This window comes from Rhinolophus sinicus, chromosome 17 (genome assembly GCF_057876585.1).
Source record: "Rhinolophus sinicus isolate RSI-liver-muscle chromosome 17, RSI-T2T, whole genome shotgun sequence".
In the NCBI taxonomy this organism is placed as follows: Eukaryota; Metazoa; Chordata; class Mammalia; order Chiroptera; family Rhinolophidae; genus Rhinolophus; species Rhinolophus sinicus.
Genome location: NC_142517.1, coordinates 59886030 through 59904692, shown reverse-complemented (window position 1 = coordinate 59904692; position 18663 = coordinate 59886030). Strand labels below are relative to the sequence as shown.

General features: G+C 39.9%; 1 protein-coding gene across 1 annotated transcript in view; it reads right to left on the bottom strand.

Annotated features, from left to right (window-relative positions):
• Positions 1-3771: 3771 nt before the first annotated feature.
• Positions 3772-18663, bottom strand: part of SLC12A8 (solute carrier family 12 member 8) — a 123422-nt gene continuing 108530 nt past the window's right edge. The window contains exons 10-13 of the mRNA XM_019723083.3: positions 15510-15607; positions 14836-14953; positions 7851-7911; positions 3772-4855 (exon numbers count right to left, since the gene is read on the bottom strand). Coding sequence (XP_019578642.3) covers positions 4693-4855; positions 7851-7911; positions 14836-14953; positions 15510-15607 — 440 coding nt within the window. The 3' untranslated portion in view covers positions 3772-4692. The remainder of the gene's footprint in view (positions 4856-7850; positions 7912-14835; positions 14954-15509; positions 15608-18663) is intronic.

Here is an 18663-nt window from a genome sequence, read left to right as displayed (position 1 = left end):
CTGTGTGTTCTGTCTGTCTTATCTCCACACCATCCCCACCCTGACAACCCACACACTCAACCTACTGGTACAGTTGGTATTCAGCATACACGGGAGCTCCATGAAACTCGAGGGATTGGCCCTGCCCCTGCACAGCTCTGGGCCGGTTTCTCAGCCTCTTCTCCCTCTTGCTCTGACTGCAGGAGTGGAAGACCCTCTTTCCACTCTTCAGTGTAGGAGAGCAGAAATAGCAACATGCATGTCAGGGAAAGAGTGGATCTAAAGCTGGATTGAATGCTCTGGCCAAGTGCTCAGATATCTCCTCCTCCTGAAACCCTCCCTGACTGCCATCCAAGTGGCCTAGGGCTCCTCTGGCCAGCCACAGACCCTGTGTCTGCTTCTGTCACTGCTTGCATTGCTCCTGAGGACCTTTCAGCTTTCCTCACTTTCCTCCTCTGCCCATGGAGAGGATGGAATCACCAACCAAACTCCCTCCCACCACTGCAGGGCAGAGGGAACACTTCTGTCCCCACCCACACCTTGTCACCATGTATTTGCTCCCGCCATGGGAGGGGCGAGGCCAATCTGATTAGTCAGAGCTGGGGCCACGTTTCATTGGTAGGCAGGGCCTGGAGTTGACAGGTGATGTGTGATCACCTTATGATCTCTGCTCATCTGCTACTGGGTGATGAAACCAGCAGGTCATTCTCTTGTTTGATTCTCATTCCTCATCCAAGGGTGTTTGGGAGAAGAGTATTCTTAGATTCAAAAGGAGGAAAGTTAGATACTACAGGCCTTGCTTCAACATTCTGACCTCAGCTGCATTCTCCATTTCAGCCCTTGCACCCTTGTCCAGGTATCAATACATAAACAGGCACATTGTTTCCCTTCTTTAGTATACTCTCTCATTCAGAAACCTGAAGGGAAGGAAGGATGATGGGATCCTGAACCTCAAATTGCCACAGTGATTTATAAATGGGTCTGCAGGATGCACCCTATTGCATAGGAGAGTGGACTTGTTAGCGTGACTCCCAGAGACACCTGAAAAAATGACCCCTGTCCTGGTTCCCAGCTCTGGGTTCCAGAATGCTCTAGAATTGGGCTATACTCACTCTGCAAGTTTGAGGATGGTGGCTAAGAAGTTCATTTTGCCTGAATGGCCTCTGATCATATTTTTACATTAAAAAGCTCTGATTGGTGAGGTGTATTTGGCTCAGGTGAGGTAGTCTCAGGCATGTGTACAGTTGCTCCAGCCATGAATGGGTGGATGGGTAGGTCAGTGGGTGAGTGGATGGATCAATGGGTGAGTGGGTAGGTACATAGATGGGTGGATGGGTCATTAGATGGAAAAACTGATAGACAGTGTGGCCTGAAGGGTGACATTTATGGTTCCAGAAGGTTTGATACGACCCTCACTCTTTCAGACATTCTTACCTATAACTGTGCACTCCTTGATAAATCCTTTAGGCCAGAAACCAGCCCCTCTATTTTAGAAAATGCTGCTAGCCTCACTGCCATGTATCCTGACTGTGCTGACATTTTTCAGCATCCTTTAGATTAGTAAACTCTGTCTCAATGATCCAGTGACACCCATGTCTCATCTTTCTGACAATCTGTACTTACAACTGACCTTTGTGAATATACAAGTAGTATATGACACCTCTTATGTGCCACCTCAGATCCTCTCTGTCCATGTCTCTGGGCCTGAGGTCATTTTTTCCAGCCACCACTGCAGCTCCCAATTCTGCTCGGTTCCAGCCAATTTCTTGCACACAAGCCCAATGGCACCTCATGCCCACAGGATGCTGCTTGCTGCTGAACTCACTAGGTACTCACACAAGTGCAAATCCCAAGTGCAGAGTGGGTTAACACCCCTCACGGCTAACCTCAGACTCTGGGAAACATGAACCAGTGGATGAATTCTCATCCTTTCCCCACTCTGCAAGGGGATCTTGAGACATGGGTGTTCCTACAGTCTCTCGAAAGGGTCCTTTGAGATGAAATGTTTAGTTGCACATGAAACTGAGGGGCCACTATCTCAGTGATATGTCCCCTCCCTGCTTCATCCCTCTTCCCTGACGCACACTCCTTCCCCCAGTAAAGTGGTAGCGCAGGAACTTCTGCTTTCTGGGGAACCCAGGCTAATACCTGATGACTGCTTCACTAATTACTATTGCTATTTATACACTACAGTTTTGGTTTAAATGCAAGGTTTTTGGATCTAATTAGAGATTCAGCATGTTTAGCATCTGTGTTCCACACTAGACTCTGGGCTATTCATTTAGGTATCCCCAACACCGGGTAGAAGGTTGGGTATGTTTATCATACCCCGTCCTTCTCTCTTCCATAAAATTTATCATGTTGGGAAAGTTCTCATCCTGGATACTTGAGTCTTCTGCCACATATGGTTTTCAAACTCAGTAGCATCTTTTTCAGAGGGGTGACTTTTTTAGCTTGTTATGTAGAATTCAAAAAAGCGAAAAGCAGAATCCCTAAAGGCTTCTGAGGGAGGCTGAGAAATGGTGTCCCAAAATATATCCCTATCCCAATCTTTGAAACCTATGAATGTTTGCTCATTTGGCAAAGCTTCTGCAGGTGAGATCAAAGCAAAGCTTTTGAGATGAGATTCTCCTGGATTATCTGGGTGGACCCTCACTGCAATCATATGTATCTTTATTAAGACTGAGGCAGAGGCCAAGTTCACGTACACAGAAAAGGTGATGTAACTACAAAGCAAAGAAAGAGTTTGAAGATGTTGGCCTTGAAGCCGGGAGTGATACGGCCACAAGTCAAAGAATGCCAGCAGCCTTGAGAAGCGGAAACAGGCAAGGATCGAATTCTCCCCAAAAGCCTCTGGAGGGATCACGGCCTTCCTAATACCTTGGTTTTGGCTCAGTGATACTCATTTCAGATGTCTGGACTCCAGGACTGGGGGAGAATAAATTCCTACTGTGTTAAGCCACTCAGTTTGTGTAACTTGTTAACAGCAGCCACAGGAAACTAGTGTAGCTTTTTCTTCAAAAGGGCCCTCAGAGATCACATCAAAGGTCAGCCCCTCAGGAACATAGTCTGTCTTTTTATGCTGTTTCTACTTCCCAGTGCCTCGTCTTCACTCAGGGTTGGCTTTCGTTAAGTTGTTTCCAGTGATGTTTGGAAGTCTGGTATTTACCACAAAACAGTGCATAAACAGTCATCATAAACTAGATCTCATTGTGAACAGTCATCATAAACTAGATCTCATTTTCTGGTAGAGAATGGTAAGATCTAACCAGCCCCTCATCACGAGCATCCTACCCCCCACTCGCTTTAAGCCTGGTCTGTTAAACTGGTCAGTGTTTCTCAAAATGGGGTCCAAGGATTGCCTGCGTTGAATCACCTGAGGCACTCGTGACAAAGGTAAAGTCGAGGCCTCTCCCCGAAACTTACTGAATAAAACAATCCACGGATGAGGCGCAGAAATCTACATGTGTAACAAGCCTCCCAGGTGATTCTGAGTACACGGACTTTGGAGGACTCCTCTGCTGCAGAAGGAGGGGGTGATAACTGACCCAATAGTACCTCCCCCGGCTCAGCGGTGAAACCACTGGCTCTGGGCCAAGTGCCCCAGGTATCTGGGGGAGCCACTGCCACGGCCCAGGACCCATGCTTGTGATGAATTCTACACTTAGCTCACAGAGGAACCAAAATAGTCCTGTCCTCTCCTGCATTTATGCCAAAAAACAGCTGCAAAGGTGTTTGGAGAGCTGGCGACTACCAATGCTTTTGAGAACACAAATTACCACCATTAGGTAATTCATGGCAATTTAACTTTTAATTAAAAAGACCTTCACTAAACAATAATAGCTTACAAATGCATGTGCCTTTTGATCATGCAATTCCGCTTTGGGGAATTTATCCTACAGAAATTCTTTATGCTTGTACATATGTACAAGATTAGTCACTGCAGAACTGATTGTAATAGCAGCAAAAGGTTGGAAACAATCCAAATGCCATCATTGTGGAACTGATGAAATAAATTATAGCACAGTCATACAATGAAAAATAATGAGGCAACTGTATATGTATTGATATGGAAATGTCTCCAAGACAGATTGTGAAGGGGAAATCAAGGTGTGCAACACATGTGTAATATGCTACCTTCTGTGTATTAAAGGAGAGTAATAAGAATCCACATTCCTATGTGCCTGTATATTCATGAAGAAATGGTGGAAGTCTATATAAGTAGTAACAGTGGTTACCTCTGGGGCAGGGAATGGGAACTGAACAGATGGGGAACAAGAATGGGAAGGAGACTTCTCACTATACATATGACTATATTTTGGGTTTTGGAACGATGTGAGTGTATTATTTATTCAAAACATAAATAATAAAATAAAAACGTAAGTACCCATTTATTGTGGCCCTCAGTACAAGCAATCCGGTTTGCTTCTCCACACCTTCAAGCCTTGGTGTCCATGTGGAGCTCTTCACATTGGGTGTGTGTTTCAGAGCCACCACCATTCCAGTGGTTATCCTGGTTGGATGTGGTGCTCCAGACCAGAATGCAGATGTCCATTGTCCAAAATGGCAGTGGAAGGACAGGTCTTTGAGTTTCCTACTGAGGAGAACCAGCTCCACAAAGGTTTTGGGATTTGGGTCCACAGTACATTGGACGGATCCAAGAGAGGACGGTCCCAGGGCTGCCTGCCTAGTACTGATTGAGTACTCAGCACTCTAGTACTGAGGCATCAGCTGCTCTCGACTCACAAGAGAGGAGTGGTGGTAGCGATCCCGAGTGGCGAAGTCTACGTTCTCCTGGGTGAGCTGAGTCATCTCCATGTCAACCCTAGCGAGGGATGGCGCCAAGATTATCTGCTCTTGGGGGGATCGCAAGCTCCTTTGGTGAGAGAAACACAGAGGATGGTCAGAAGGAAAGACCATCGGTGAAGATAAGACTTCTCTAGGATAGTGAAATTATTTGTAAAAACGTCATTATGCTTATTATTGAAGATGTATTTGAAAAACATAATTGTTGAAAGCTATACATACAACAGTTTATGAACCCAAAGTTTGTAAATATTTCTAAGAAATAAGTATCAAATAAGGAAAGAGATATTTACCTTTCTTTAGTAGAAATTTACAAAATTATACAAAGGTAACCTTCTAAATGGTGTCGTGTTGGGGTACTATAGTTTTTCTTTACTTTTTTTTGGTCAAATGAAATAATGGAATGGAGAGGCTAGAAAATTGAGAATAGCATAAAGAGAAACCTTCTCTTTTGTTCATTGGAAGAAAGTTGAATGAGGAATGATTTCCAGAGCTAAGGTTCACAGAGCAAGCAGCTGAGAGGTAATCTACAAAGTCTTTTGACACCAAGTTGGCCTGAAGACAGAGAACAAGTCCTGATATGGATTTCACTGTCACTGAAGTGTCTACATACAGTTGCAGTTGGAATAAACTGGTAAAGAAAAATGTTAGGGCTATATGAGGAAAGTGCTAGAGGCAGAAAGGCGTAAGGAAAGATCAGACTGGTGGTCAGGTATCTTCAGAAGATGGATACAGTCACAGCTCTGCCACTAATCAACCCAGTAGCCTCAGGCAAACCTCTCTACCTCTTTGTTCTTCTCTTTTCTCATATTTCTGGGCCCCTTCTAGTTCCTACCACCTATGGTAGGTCCTTAAGTCATACCTTAGACATGGATTGCCTCTTAGAAATTTTACTCGAAAAGAATCATCTACTCTGCAAGTAGTAATGTTCAATTATTTAAATAAGGAATATATTTGATAGCTGTAAAAAATTTTAAAAAGGTAGAAATCTAACATTTAAATCTGTGGAACATATGCAGAAAGCTTCAACTAACTGGCAAAATGTGCTATCACAGAAACTCAGATCATATGACTAAGGCCTTGCCGCCACTGATAAGAACATATCTAAATTAGATAGGTTGTGGTTTTCTGAGAAATGAATTAACTCTATAAAGGCTGAATCTTCAAAAAGGTTAGGAAGTGACAAAATGCCACACCACTCAACATGTGTTTTCACCAATACATTTGTTTCATTATTTTTTTGTTTGTTTGTTTTTGGTGAAATCATTGTGTTCTTCTGAGTTCAGGGAAATAATATGCTTTACTTTCTAGTCTAGAATGGCCTAAGAATTCTCACCTGGGCAGTTGCTAGGACTTCAGAAAGAAAGCCTTCTCAAGATCGGGCTAAATTTTACACAATTACGGGAATTGTAGGTGTGACAGAGAAAGTAACAGCCAAATTCCCTTGCCCAAACACACTCCTCTATGTTATTCTTTGGTTTTGAAGAGCATCTGGAGCTATAGCTCTGAGAAGAAGAAAAAAAATCTCAAAACTACAAACTATAAAACACAGCTACCAATTTCTACTTTTAAATAAATCACCATTTCTTGAGCCTTTCCCCCTCCTAAATAACTACCACAAAATATTGCTCAGTAGCCATGGTGAGGCCAGCAACTTTGATGTTGAGACTTAGCTGAGGCCCCCACAGCCCACTTCACAAGCCCACAGAGCTATGAATAGTGTGGACTGGGTTTATTCCAACCAAAGTATTGTCCTTTTCTAAGAATAATCTCCTTCTAATACATTCTTCTTTCTACATAGCACTACAGTGACCTCAGAGGTGAAATTCTAGGAATTCAGCATGCAACATAAAGAGCAGTGTTGGCCATGGTCATGTGTAGGCTTTAAAACTGGACATGCCTAAAAATATTCCTGTAAGTCAGATAGGGCCAAATACTCTCAGCCACCCACCACGTCCAGCTTCAGAATCTGCAGGCAACCTCTACACAGAAGTTGTTTCCACTTAAACTCTACTTTTCTTCAGGCATAGGCGGTAGGGGATAAGATATCAATGCAGTGGTGTTGTGACCTAAGCCACCCAATCTGGTGCTTCAGACTGGAAGAGTGTCTGAGAGGAGGTCCACTGCTCCTATAGCTCCACACAGAATGTCTAGTCCAGCTTCCAAGCACAAAGGAAGGGGTCCCATAATCCGTTAGCGATTTCTGGACATGGAAGGTGGAAATATGTATTGGCAATTGCAACCCAGACAGCTAGAATTTCAAAAACAAACCAACAAAATGAAACCAAATAAACACTTGGTTGGGTCTCTATCTGGATTTTCCCAGCCTGCAGCTTTGGTTCTTCACTGATATTGAAAGAGGAGAGAAGTAATGTCCCCGAGTCCTGAGACTTTCAAAGGGGAGGAAGCTACGAGGTAAACTACAAAGGCTTTTGATACCAAGTTGGTCTGAACACAAAGTGGTTGGCACCGGAAGGGTGGAGGAGGAAGAAAGAGATCAGAGATTATGAGATCTTACCTTCTCTATGAGGCTTTCTAGGAAAGTTTGTTATTTGTTATTCCCTTTCCCCGTGTATTTGAACGTGGAGGTTCTACAGAAATCCTCCCGGATCTTTACTCTATTTCTGTACTTGGCCTCTGTATTTTCACCAGCACAGTCCCAGCAACGACCTCTGACTTGAGATGGAAGAATGGGAGTCCTTTGGGCCTTCACCTTGTGTCTGATGATATATTGATGCTAGTGTGTCTTAAAGACTGTGAACTCAATGAGAGTAGCTCCCTTGACTTATCACCCAGCAATCAGATTGTAAATAAAGACTCTGTTCATGATTCCTGAGGATAAGAAGGGGAGAGGACATGAGCCAGAAGAAGCTTCTGATGAGGTGAGGCTGGGGTTCGGTGGTGGAGGACGGTGAGGAGCAGAGTCTGAGTTTCCCTGAGGGTTTCCATTGTCAGGTTCCCACACCACAACTGACCCAAGCCCAGCTAGGAAGGGGACACCTTTAGCTCCTCCCAGGGCCCCAGGACACACATCCGCCCTGGTCCTGGACCCAATTGACACAAACCTGTAGGAGGGGATCAGAAGAGACCTCATCCATCTGAAAAAGCTGAAGTTGGCGGCTGATCCTGTAGGAAATACATATACATAAAAATATACGTCAGCTAAGTCTCACGTATGCATCTAGAATCCCATTTTTAATAGAATATACATCACCTGACACACACACACAGAATTAGCACATTTATTTTTCCTTTTTCACTCTAACCAAACAACATTCATGGTAGCATTCCCTGACAACAGCCTGCTAAGGACTTTGTACCCAAATGTAGGTTCCAAAAATTTATTTCCAAACTCCAAAATCCCAAGAAAGAAACTGAATAGTGCTATAGAGAAAAAAGCAAAGGATTTGCTAACTTCGGTCTTAGAAATTTTCAAAATTTTGACAATATTTTTTTTCTGAAATTCAACCTAATGTGTTAAATACATGCTATAAAATCCCCTACAAGACATACGCTATTTGGGGATAGGAAGCGTGTCTTTTTCATCTTGTAACACTCACAGTACAACACCCACAGGATCTGGCACTTACGGAGTTTTCTGCAGGTGTTAAGTGAATCAAATAGTTCCACATGTAGAAATTTTAGAACTGAAATTTGAAGTGAAATTGTTATTTTTGCTGTCTAAATAGCCTGCCATCAGACACACTGATTAGAATAGGGTTTGTCAACTTTTTAAAAACCCATCCTTTTGGTGTGGGTTTAAAAAAAAAACAACTCACATAACTTTTGGAAATCAAATGTATATAAAATGCTTTTCCAAATTATATATACTCATTCCACCATGTATCTACACGTATACATGCACACACACATACACACACACACATACCCCACAAATAATGGCTGGTTGAAAATTAGTTAATTAGATAATGTTCAATATATGATCAGGAAGTTAGCATTATTTTAAGAGGCTTATGTCAGAGTCTTGGCTAAAGTCAACAGTTGATGCAGCTGATAACATGTATTTACTCAGTCTCATTTAGGGTTCTTACCGTTATAGGGAGGATAAATTTTAGATTTGTTTAATATCTGCAATTGCAAGCAGAAAGTTCCTAATGTATTCTGAGCTTGTCAGAAGGAATAAAATAAACAAACATTTTATTAACTGACCTTACTTATTTGTGATCATTTGGAGTCTAAATTACCTAAATTTTAGATGGAGATTAGCCTAAAAATTGATTTCAGACTTTCCTGTGAATCAATTTCTGGGAAATCCTTGACTTTCTTAAGTTCAAACTAACTTCTAAAAAATCACCGATGTAATCACTATGTTAATAAAAATATATTCTATCTCTTAAATTAGCTGATATAAGGATCTCTTTTTAGCGTGACTTTTTCTAAAGCATTCTTCTTTTTTTTCCTTCTGAAACATGCTCATAGACACACCCAGAAATAACGTTTAATATGGGCACCCTGGGGCCCACTCAAGTTGACACAAAAAATTAACCATCACTAGGAGGCTTCACAGATACGGAGGCTTTTGAAGGCTCTTGAACTGGGAGACCTGGACTTCCAACACGGTTCCCCCGGAGGGCCCTGGCCAGGGCAGGTCTTCTTTCTGGGATGTGCTGTTCTCCTTTCTCCTCCTCCATCTTGGCCAGAAGTCCTCCAAAGTATTATTCTTATTGAACATGTGACTTACAGTGTTTGAAGTGCATTTCCTTCAAAAATCTACATCAGACTATTCAAATTTTGAAGAACTTTTTTTTTCAGGTTTTCCTAGATTATTATGGTTTATCTGATGTAGTTAAGACTTAAAACTAATTGCTTTCTTTTAAATTGGGGCATCATATAATTTTTGCTGGAAAGGGGGCTCACATGTATTTTTTAAAACAGTTTTATTATTGAGAAATAACTGACATTCAAGAAACAGAGTATTGACTATAATTTCTTACTTTCTGTATTCTTGATGCCCTTTGGGGCCTTGATTCTAGAGGTGCTAATTCCTAGAGTTAGCAAACAACTCCCCTGTGAACGCGCCTTTGAAATACAAACCAACCAACTCAGAGTCCACACCTCCAACCATGTCTGTTATCAAATTCTCACCCACCAAGCCAATATTCTCCTGCTCTAAATCACCATAGAGCCAGATACCAGACAACTAGAGACCACCCCTATAACTCAGAGCCCACTGAAATTATTCAAATTAATCCTAAACTTACTCAGCTACCTACCTGCCTCACCCATTCCTTCCTATTAAAACCCCAGGGGCTAAAGTGTGTGCTCTTAACAATAAGGTTGCTGGTTCAATTCCCGCATGGGATGGTGGGCTGTGCCCCCTGCAACTAAAGATTGAAAACGGCGACTGGATTTGGAGCTGAGCTGCACCCTTCATGACTAGATTAAAGGACAACGACTTGGAACTGATGGGCCCTAGAGAAACACATTGTTCCTCAATATTCCCTAACTAAAAACAAACAAACAAAAACCCTAATAAAGGCTCTGGGCCACGCTCTTCCCTCTTTCTCTTCTGTCTCATGACCAACCCTAATCTTTCCCCCATGTGGCCCTGCATGGGATGCTGTGTCCCCTGTTTCTAGGGATCTGTGAGTATAAACTTCTTCCTTTATGACAATCATTTCTGTGTCTGTGTGTTCTAACATACCTGATTAAAACAAATCCTGGGTACATTTTTAGAACAAACTTCATACATTTAAAGTGTGTGCAGTTTGGTTAGTGTTGACATCTGCATACATTGTGAAACCATCACCACAAGCAAGATCATGAACATATCTATCACCTCCAAAAGAGTCCTCAAGCCACTCCTACGACCTCCCTCCCTTGCATCCTCACCCCCTCCTGCATCAAAAGGCAACCACTGGTCTGCTTTCATTATAGATCAGTTTGCATTTTCAATAATTACACATATTACACTATATACTCTTTTTGTCTGGTTTCTTTCATCAACATGTTTATTTGACATTCATACATTTATTTTTTTATTTGTTTACCTTTTTTGGACCTAGGTCATAGGGGTGACAGGTAGAGGGTTCAAGAAAATTGTGACAGAATGTAACTGGGCAGGGGTTATACTCCTATAAATTAGAAGGTCAGGAAATTCCTCTCTGAAAGTTACAAGCTGAGACGTGAAGGAGAAGTAAGAGTCAGTCCAGCTGGGGACAGTGGATGGGAAGTAAGGGGGGATAGGATTCCTAGCATGTGGAGAGGCCCCGTGTCAGGAAAAGCTTGAAATGTTGGAAAAGCCACAGGCAGGAGAATTTGCTGGAGCACGGCAAGCTATGGGGAGCGGAGAGAGAAAGAGAGAGAGAGGGAGAAAAAGAGACAGGGAGAGGGTGGAAAGAAAGAGAGAGAGAGAGAGAGAGAGAGAGAGAGAGAGAGAGAGAGAGAGAGAGAGAGAGAGAGGACTAAAGGGGAAAGTGAGATCCAGATTTCGTAAGCCTTTGCAGGCCTTGGTAAGGATTTTGGAAGATTCATCCATTCTTTTTATTGCCTAGTAGTATTCCACTGTATGGCTATACTACAATTTATTTATAATGTCATCTGTTGATGGACATTTGTATTGTTTTGACTATTACCAATTAAGCTGCTATGAATATTCAGGCACATATTTTTGTATGACCATATGCTTTCAATTCTCTTGGATAAATACCTAGGAGTAGTGTGGTTAGTTCATATAGCAGGTACATGTTCAACTTTTAATAAACTGCCAAACTGTTCTACAGGGTGCTTGTATTATTTTATATTCCCACCAGCAGTATATGATAGTTCTAGTTGCTCCACATCCTCACCAACACTTGGAATGACCTGTATTTTTTATTTTAATCCCACTAATAACTGTCTAGTAGAATTATACTGTGGTTTTAATTTGCATTTTCTAGTGACTAATCATGTTGAACATCTTCTCATGTGTTTATTTCCCACCCATATATGTTCTTTGGTGAAATCTATTTAAAACTTCCACCCATTTTTTAAAAATCTCTTTGTTATCTTATTACTAAGCTTTGAGAGTTTTTGTAAATTCTAGATACAAATTCTTTATCAGATATGTGATTTGCTAATATTTTTCTCACAGTCTATGGCTTGCCTTTGCATTCCTTTACCTGTGTGTTTGGAAGATCAGAGTCCTTGATTTTGATGAAGTCCAGTTTATTAACTTTTTTCCTGCTTTTGGTATTGTATCGAAGAAGTCTTTGCCTCATTCTCAGTCACAAGGTTTTTTTTTACTATACTCTCTTTTAGAAATTTTGTAGTTTTAAGTTTTACGTTTAGTTATAGTACCAATTTTGAGTTATTTTTACATTGCATGATATGTGGATTGAAGTGTGTTTTTTTTTTGCACATGAATTTTTCAATTGTTCCAGTACCATTTGTTGAAAAGACTATTTCTTCTTCCACTGAATTGCCTTTGCACCTTTTTTTGAAAATTAACTGACCACATATGTGAGGGTCAATTTCTAGACTCTCCATTCTATTAATTTATGTGTCGATCTTGATTCCAAAACCACACTGTCTTGATTACTTTAGTTTTATAATCAGTCTTGAAATTAGGTAGTGTAAGTCCTCCAACTTTGCTCTTCTTTTACAAAGTTAGTTGGACTATTCTACATCCTTAGTATTTCCATATAAATGTTTTAGCATCTGCTTGCCAATTTCCAAAAAATACAACCAAGATTTTGATTGGGACTGTGTCAAATCTATAGAACAATTTGTGGAGAACTGACATCTTAAGACTATTGAATCTTCCAGTTCATGAACATAAAATATCTGTTCATTTATTTAATTCCCTTTTAAATTTCTTCTCAGAAATGTTTCATAGTTCTCATCTTCTAGTCTGTAAATATGATAAATTACATTGAATGACATAGAATGTTAAACCAATCTTGAATTCCTGGGGTAAAACCACTTGGTTATGCTATATTGTCGTTTTTATATTTTTATAATTTCAGTTCAATTTATTTATTAAAATTTTGTTACAAATTTTTGCATCTGTGTTCCTGAGGGGTATTAGTGTGAAGTTTTCTGAAGAGTTTGTATAGAATTAATATTCTTTATTCCTTAAATGTTTTATAGCTTTCATTAGTGGAGCCATCTGGGCCTAGAATTTTCTTTGTGAGAAGGTTTTTAATGCCAAATTTAATTTCTTTAATAGATGACCTAATAGTCCTATATTTCTTCCAGAGTGAGCTGTGATAGTTTGTATCTTTCAAGGAATTTGTCCATTTAAACTAAATTGTCAAATTTATTGAAATAAAGCTTTTTAAAATATTCATTTTTTTTTAAATATCTGTAGGCTCTCTAGTAATGTCATCTTCTGTCACATCGGGCATTGGTAATTTTGATTTTCTCTCCTTTTATTCTGATCAGTCTGGCTAGAGGTTTGTCAATTTTATTGATCTCACATAACCAGCTTTTTATTTCATTGGCATTTCTTTTTTTCTTTTTTTATACTTTATTGCTTTTTACTTTGGTCTTTATTATTTCCCCATCTTCCTTATTTCGATTTAATTTGCTCTTCTTTCTCTAAGTTGTTAAGTTGGAAGATGGGGTCATTGATTTGTGACCATTCTTATTTTCCAATATAAGCATTTGATGCTATAAATTTCCTTCTAAGTACTCAGTTAGTTGCATCCCACAATTTTGATGTTATATTTTCATTTCATTCAGTCCAAAATACTTTGAATTTCACTTTTCATTTCTTCTTTGAATCACAAGTTATTTCGTTTCTTTAGTTGTTTTAGCATTCTTTAAGTGTTCTTAGTCATTTAGTGTAATTTAGTGTTCTTTAGATTCTAAATTAAATCTGGGAGTTTTCCAGATATCTTTCTGATTTATCTCTAATTTACTTCCCCTCTGGTCAGAGAATATGCTTTGTTCTTGAATTGACTTAAATACCTTAAATTAATTGAGACTTCTTTAATATCCTAGGATGTGGTCTATTATGGTGTTTAATGTATACTTGATAAGAATGTATATTCTGCTGCTATTAGGTGAAATGTTTTATAAATGTCAATTTAGCCAGGTTTGTTGGTAATGTTATTCAAGTCTCTAAAGCCTAACTGATTTTATGTCCACTTGTTTTATCAATTATTGAGAGAGAAGTGTTGAAATCTCTGACTATAATTATGAATGTTTCTATTTCTTGTTTCAGCTCAATCAGGTTTTGTTTCATGTATTTCAAAGCTCTATTTATAAATGTAAAATGTCAAGGTTTATTATGTCCTCTTGATGATTTTTTTTCTTTAACTTTATAGAATGGCCCTCTTTATCTTTGATAATACTCTTTTCTCTGAAATCTGTTTTACCTGATATTAATAAAGTCACTCTGTCTTGTTTTGATTCATGTTACCATGATATATATTTTCCACCCTTTTAACTTATTTGTCTTTATATTTAAAGTAGATTTCTGTAGGCAACATATAGTTGAATTGTGTTTTTTATTCAACTGACAATCTCAGTGTTTAGACCATTTAATTGGGAGTATTTAGACCATTTGTATTTAGTTTGATTATGGATACGATTAGGTTTATATAAACCACCATCCTATGTTTTTTGTTTGTCCCTTATGTCCTTTATTATCTTTTCCTGCTTTATTTTGATTTGAGAATTTTTAAATTCAATTTTATCTCCTTTATTGGCTTATTAGCTATAACTCTTCTTATTTTGGTGGTTGCTTTAGGGTTCATAGTACACATTTTTAACTTATCACAGTCTACCTTTAAGTGATATTATAGTATTTTACATATAGTATCAGAAACTTACAACAGTATGTTTCCATTTCTTCCCTTCTGGCCCTTGTGCCAATGTCATTAATTTTACTTCTACATGTCTTATAAATCTCACAAGTTGTTATTTTTCTATTTGTTATCATTTATGTGCATGTCATATTTTTCCTCCTAGACTATAAGCTACTTAAAAATGGGATTCATATCTGAGTCAGTGTTTACGTTTAGTAGGTGCTCAAAACATGTTTCTTCAATGAATGCTGAAAGAAAAGAAGGGATGAGGTGGCAAAATGGCTTTGCTGCTTACCAAGATGAAGTCCTGGGCTGGTTTGACCAATATAGAAATACACAATGGCAGCAACACCTAGGTTAACGAGAGTATAGACCCACTGGATCACAAACATGATGAGAAGGGACCCAAGAGCCTGTGGAAATAGAGTAGGAAGGGCAAGTCACCTAATGGTTTATCACGTAGTAAGAAAGTCACAGCGCTGGTACCTTAAGAAACAATAGTCCCTCTCATCAACTTCTGATTACTATAAAAGTCTGAATAGTTGCAGTTCACTCAACTCAAGAAAAAACTCACGTAAGTAGATATTTGAGAAAACATGCTCCTGAAAGGATCCTCTAATCAAAATTATCAATAAATTGATATTCTATCTTAGTTCCTTGTCCTACTCTTCCCTAAAAGAAACAAATTAGAATGAATTAGGTTTGGTGCACCTAGAAATTGAGTGACCCAGAGATTATCAGAGATGATTAATTATTTTACAAGTGAACCACTGATTAAAATAAGTGGTGTATTAACTGTAATGTTGCCATACATAGTTTCATCTAAATTCTAACATAAAAGGTAATTAAATCACATTGCTCATACTTAAGACTCTCTTCCCTCCTCCCCTCCACCCCAACTGTGAGATCACACATGTTTCCACCTGATTATGTTTCAAGAACAATTGAGATCAAAATGAAGTTACTCACCCCCAACAGGGAGACCCAGGGGTTGCACATGTGGGCGTAGAAAGAAGTAGGTCTCCTCTGGATATCTTGTTCCTGGAGCCTAGACTTTGGGAAGAAATCTGAAAAATAAATGAGCCAAATCCTTGTTTATTAATTTGTAACCAAATCCTCTTCTTCTATTTTTATGAGCATATACCCATGAGCTCCTCTTCTTCTATTTTGTAATTCAGCCTAAAAGACGACTTCCACTCATATCAACCATTAACTCCTTTGTGGTCTTAGTCAACTCACTCTCGGACTCTCTAATGTAACACATTTACAAACTCGCGTCTCAAAGGAGAGCTTTCATATCTCTCATCACCAAATCTACCAACCTACTTGCATCTGAACCCTCTCTTCTGCCTTCCCTCTTAGTGCAGTGGATGAACAGTTCCGGCTCTTATGTAAGGCCCATCCCTCCACTTGTGCTCTGCTCAAGGACTTTACTTTTGCCACATAAATTTTTCCATTCTCTACCGAATCATTCCCACCATGTACAAATACTCTACATTGTAATTTCTCCCACCTAAACAAATACCTCCTGGTCACCCCCTAGTTATTGCCCTATTTCACTGTCTCCTTATAGGAAAACTCAAAAGAATTGCCTATACATTCTCTACTTCCCATTATGTCCTAAACCCACTCATTAGATTGTAAAATTCCACAAAAACTTCTCTTCCCAAAGTACCAATGACTTGACCTTTTCAAATTCAGTGGTGAACTCCCAGTCTTCATTGTTGGCCTTTTGGACAGTATCTGACACACATGACCACTTCCTGCTTATTGAAACTCTTTCTTTTCTTGGTTTCTAGGATGCCTCACTCTCCTAGTTTTCCACCTACTTCTTCTCAGTCTCCTTGGCTGCCTTACCTCCTCCTTCCAACCCCCAAATATGGGAGTATCCCAACATTCATTCATTCCTCAACAGTCTATTTTTTTTTTCCTATATATACTCACTCCTAGGAGATCTCATCTAGTCCCATGGCTTTAAATGCTATCCATATACTGAGGATCCCAAATTTACGTCATCCTTGACCACTCCCTTAAACTGCAGTTTTGAATCTAGTTGTCTTCTCAACATCTCCCTTTATATAGCTAATAAGCACCTCAAAACTTAACATGGCCAAAGCAGAAATCTATTCTCCCTAAGTCTTCATCTACATAAATGACACTACCATTCACTCAAATATTTAAAATTCATCCATAACTCCTCTTTTTTCCTCACACCTACATCTATTCCATCAGTAAATCCTGCTGATTTTTCCATCAATATAATCAGAATATGACCACTCCTTACAACCTCCATTACTCCCATCCTAGTCCAAGTCACTGTCATCTTTCATCTGATTTACTGCAGTGCACTCCATAGTAGAGACCACAGCTAGAGTATATTTTCCAGGATCTCTTGCAGTTAGGTGTGGCCATGTGACTAAATTCACACCAATGGAATATGAACATAAGTGGTGAGTGCCACTACTGCACCAAGGTCTTTGAGAGAGTAGGTGTGCCTCTTCTCTATGCCTGAACTCTGAACATGGTAAGTCAGTTTTGACTTGCACATGACAAAGTCCTAGGGGATAAAGAAGTCATAAAAATGGAGGGAGCCTGGGTCCCTGAATCAATGCATGGAGGAGAGCATCCCTCTGATTTAGAACACCACTTCCTGGACTGTTAGTGCAAGTGAGAAATAAATTTTTATTGTGTTTCAGCCACTACATATTTGGTTATTTCTTATAGCAGTTTAGCCTTCTTTAATTAATATACCTCCAAAGAGGCTTTGGCTCTTTCTGTTACCTCTATATAATACATTCCTTACAAAGTCAGTGATCGTGTTAAAGCCTGAATCTGATCATATCATAGTCCTAGCTAGAACTTTCAGTGGCCTTCTATCACAGTTACCATCACCTGCATGGCCCTACACAGCACTGACCTCCACTTTCCTCACTATATTCATCTCCTACCTCTGTCCCTCAGCCCACTCCTTTCCAGGATACATGCCATTTCCTGTGCCTGGACCTTTCTTCACATCTCTACATGGTTCACTACTTTATACATTCAGTTACCCATTAAAATATCCTTTTCTTGGGCCAGCCCGTTGGCTCAGGCAGTTGGAGCTCCGTGCTCCTAACTCCGAAGGCTGCCGGTTCGATTCCCACATGGGCCAGTGGGCTCTCAACCACAAGGTTGCCGGTTCAACTCCTCGAGTCCCACAAGGGATGGTGGGCAGCGCCCCATGCAACTAAGATTGAACATGGCACCTTGAGCTGAGCTGCCGCTGAGCTCCCGGATGGCTCAGTTGGTTGGAGCGCATCCTCTCAACCACAAGGTTGCCAGTTGAACTCCCTGAAGGGATGGTGGGCTATGACCCCTGCAACTAGCAACGGCAACTGGACCTGGAGCTGAGCTGCGCCCTCCACAACTAAGACTGAAAAGGACAAAAACTTGAAGCTGAACAGCACCCTCCACAACTAAGACTGAAAGGACAACAACTTGACTTGGAAAAAAGTCCTGGAAGTACACACTGTTCCCCAATAAAAGTCCTGTTCCCCTTCTCCAATATATATTTCTTTCCTCAGAGAGGTCTTTTCTGACAAACCTATCTGAATCAGTGGGTTTCAGATCTCCCCACCCTAATCTCTCTTTATCCTGTCACCCCACTTTATTATTCATCATGGTCCTCCTCACTTACTAACATTATAGTGTATATTTATTTGCATGTTTGTTCTGTATCTTCCCCTACTAGAATGCAAGATCAGTGACAGCAGAGACTTTCTATGTCTGGTCAGCATATTCTCCAGTAGCTAGAACAGTGCTCAGAATAAACTAAATACGTGATTAAATGAGTGGACAAAACATCGCCCCCAGAGAGGTCTTCATCCTCTCAATATGTTTTCCTTCATCATGTGCTGGCAACTACTATACTTATCTATTATACCTCCATACCTTGAGGGCAAGGACTATCTTTTATATCTCTAAATGACAAATCTAGACATTTAGAAGTTTGTGTATAGGAAGTGCTCAATAATTGTCTCCTTATTAATTGTGGATTAAAATAAAGTCTGCCAAGGTTTCTTATTGATTTGAATTGAAGGCTCTATTACATTTTTTAAAAAGAAGGAATACTGTTATGATCCCA